Source organism: Xenopus tropicalis, chromosome 1, assembly GCF_000004195.4.
Source record: "Xenopus tropicalis strain Nigerian chromosome 1, UCB_Xtro_10.0, whole genome shotgun sequence".
Taxonomy (NCBI): domain Eukaryota; kingdom Metazoa; phylum Chordata; class Amphibia; order Anura; family Pipidae; genus Xenopus; species Xenopus tropicalis.
The window spans coordinates 193519028-193522682 of NC_030677.2; the positions used below are offsets into that span (position 1 = coordinate 193519028).

The following is a 3655-nucleotide window of genomic DNA, read 5'->3' on the forward strand; positions in this document are numbered from 1 at the left end:
GTAAAGACGCCGAAAAACTCGCGTTTTTACGCAAAAATCGTAAAGACGCCGAAAAAATCGCAAAATTACCGATCATTACGAAAAAAACGCAATCGGATGCATTCTGCCCGTTCGTGGGTTAGTAAATGTGCCTCCTATATATTGGCCCTGTGAATTATGTGATTATTTTGGTCATGGGACATTTGGCATTGTGGATATTCAATGCACAATGTGTAAAAGACTTTAGTACAAAAAAGGCATATACACAAGTTATTAAATACTTTCTGTAGCAGAAGGTTGTAAAACTTTGGAATTGCTTGTGTTAATGATCATATCCAACAGGACAAATATAATAATAAGCCAAGATTTCATAGTTTGAAGGGATCCAAGAGGGAATGGGGCCATTACAGAATTCAGCTTCCAATAGCTATTTAGAAGAAAAATGAGTCTGTGCTAGGTTTAACTTGATCCCGTTGGAGGCTGCAGCAGGCAGAGGCCACATAGAAGCAAAGTGATCTTGCAATAACAAAAGAAAACAGTGGAAGAGCACTGCTTGAGTGCACCTTTATTATAGGCTGTAATCTGTTCCTCCATATTAGCTATATACCCAGGTTATGTACCAGTTTATTGGGCCCCAGCATCTCCCAACTACAAGTTTTTAATTTGTAACCCCTTCTCTTCCAAAAGATTAAATTAATTAATAAAAAGTATATTCTTACATTCCACAGGCCATTAAAGGACAAGGAAAGCCCATATAAATAGTTTTGCCAGTCGGATGCAGACCTCTTTTTCAGTATATGCCACTTTTTCTTATGCACTGTAGCTCTGCCATGGCAACCAGATGCAAAGGTTGCTATTGGCTGTGGGCAGACATTTGGGAGGTTACTTATAACTTCTACTTTGCCACTCAATCCGTTCTGCTTCCCTGGAAGACAATACTGTGCAGAATCACGGGTCTTGGTCTTGCATAACACCGCAGCTTCATGGCATATTCAGAATAGACAAGTCAGTGTGTTTTTCTCAGTATGATAGTGCTGCTTGAAAATGACTACTGTTGGAGGGGATTACAGAGTGCTGCTGAAGTTATTAAAGTAAATCTTTTCATATAGGAAGACATCTTCAGTGGGATTTCCTTGTTCTTTAAATATGACAGAGGTTCTGTCAATAATATAGTCCCAGAGACACACACACCACATTATTATTATTATTATTATTGTTTGTAACAATAATAAATAAAGAATCAATGAAGAATGGCTCAGCACTTTAGTTACAAACCCTTATTCATTTGGCGTCATATTTGGTTCCAGCAAGAATGTAATTGCCATCATGATTGACATGAACTTTGGTTGGGTGTCCAAGATTCACTTGATAAAAGTTCTATGTGCATAAGGAAAACCAAGGCAAAGTAGGGTTCTTTCAAAAAAGAAGACAGCAAATGTGCTTTGTAAAAACACTTCCAAGAAGGACATTTTAAAAATAATACAGTTCAAAATTGTTTTGTTTATAGGTGAATAAAGTATATCCCAACCATAACACTATACATAGGTGCCATCCCCTCTATTAAACTATTTTATAAATGCTCCTAACTAAGCAAGTAATCACCATCTCAACTTCTCTGTGTTGTGACTTTTTTCACGGCCCCCAGTGTCTTTTCTTTTTAGAAACAAATAATGTTGTAAGTAACCTCAGCAGTAGCGATGGGCGAAATAATTAGCCAGGCATTTTTAAATCATGATTCTATATATTTTTTTGGAAACGATGACCCTATATTTTTATTTGGAAATGATGACCCTATATTTTTATTTGAAACGATGACCCTATATTTTTCTTCGGAAACGATGACCCTATATTTTTCTTCAGAAACGATGACCCTATATTTTTCTTCGGAAACGATGACCCTATATTTTTCTTCAGAAACGATGACCCTATATTTTTCTTCGGAAACGATGACCCTATATTTTTCTTCGGAAACGATGACCCTATATTTTTCTTCGGAAACGATGACCCTATATTTTTCTTCAGAAACGATGACCCTATATTTTTCTTCAGAAACGATGACCCTATATTTTTCTTCGGAAACGATGACCCTATATTTTTCTTCGGAAACGATGACCCTATATTTTTCTTCAGAAACGATGACCCTATATTTTTCTTCAGAAACGATGACCCTGTATTTTTCTTCAGAAACGATGACCCTATATTTTTCTTCGGAAACGATGACCCTATATTTTTCTTCAGAAACGATGACCCTATATTTTTCTTCAGAAACGATGACCCTATATTTTTCTTTGGAAACGATGACCCTATATTTTTCTTCAGAAACGATGACCCTATATTTTTCTTCGGAAACGATGACCCTATATTTTTCTTCGGAAACGATGACCCTATATTTTTCTTCAGAAACGATGACCCTGTATTTTTCTTCAGAAACGATGACCCTGTATTTTTCTTCAGAAACGATGACCCTGTATTTTTCTTCGGAAACGATGACCCTATATTTTTCTTCAGAAACGATGACCCTATATTTTTCTTCAGAAACGATGACCCTATATTTTTCTTCGGAAACGATGACCCTATATTTTTCTTCGGAAGCGATGACCCTATATTTTTCTTCAGAAACGATGACCCTATATTTTTCTTCGGAAACAATGACCCTATATTTTTCTTCAGAAACGATGACCCTATATTTTTCTTCGGAAATGAGGAGCCTATATTTTTCTTCAGAAACGAGGAGCCTATATTTTTCTTCAGAAACGATGACCCTATATTTTTCTTCGGAAATGAGGAGCCTATATTTTTCTTCAGAAATGAGGAGCCTATATTTTTATTTAGAAATGAGGAGCCTATATTTTTCTTTGGAAATGAGGAGCCTATATTTTTCTTTAGAAATGAGGAGCCTATATTTTTCTTCGGAAATTAGGACCCTATAATTTCCCTTGGAAATGATGTTCCTATAATCTGAATGTTCGGTTTGGGGCAGCAGAGAGCTGTGCCATCAGTTTAAACAAACTGTTTTAATGTGCCTTTGTTGCTGATGTATTATTTAATTATACCTTTCCTTAGCAGCTTTACAAAGCCGCGGTGAGATAGGTTTGGGGGGCAGAATAGAAAAGGAATTAAACAAGCTTCTCACTGGAAAACCTACTGTATAACTCTACATGAAAAGAAAGCTTTCTAAATGTTTTACAGGTTATTTGATGTAACAAGCTTCATGAAAGACAACAGCCACCTTAGCCATAAACTGCATGAATTGGAAGTGCAACCACCCAGCGTATCTTTGTAATTTAATAAAGCCTGCTAATTGTCTGAATTCTTAACAAAGAGTAACACATCTGAGAGGCGTGTAATCCTTGAACTTTTACTTGATTGCTTTATATATCTTCGCTTGTAAGTTTATTCATGTAGTTACATCATTGTATGTAAGTGAATACATTACATTGTGGAACCAAAATACCTGAAGGTGATCAGTAACAGGCTGACAACACCTAGCAACATAGGAGTGCATTATTTGTACAGCAAATTTGTTGAAAGTCAATGACGATTTCTACTAGAAGAATTCATAAAGCTTACATGGAATGTTGGGGTGAGCAGAAGAAATGGGGGGCACTGTGTATTCTGCTTTTCTAAAACAAAATTCAGTCTTGCAAGAATTAAAAGGCAAGAGAGCTGTAGGGTT

The 3655-nt window shown here is 36.2% G+C and overlaps 1 protein-coding gene across 1 annotated transcript; it reads left to right on the forward strand.

The window, feature by feature from the left end:
• The first annotated feature begins 1023 nt into the window (after positions 1-1023).
• LOC101732780 (uncharacterized 51.9 kDa protein in rps4-rps11 intergenic region) lies at positions 1024-2899 on the forward strand. Its single transcript, XM_004911353.2, has 2 exons — positions 1024-1070; positions 1840-2899. The coding sequence occupies exons 1-2, from the start codon at positions 1024-1026 to the stop codon at positions 2897-2899; spliced, it is 1107 nt and encodes a 368-aa protein (XP_004911410.2).
• The last annotated feature ends 756 nt before the right edge of the window (positions 2900-3655 follow it).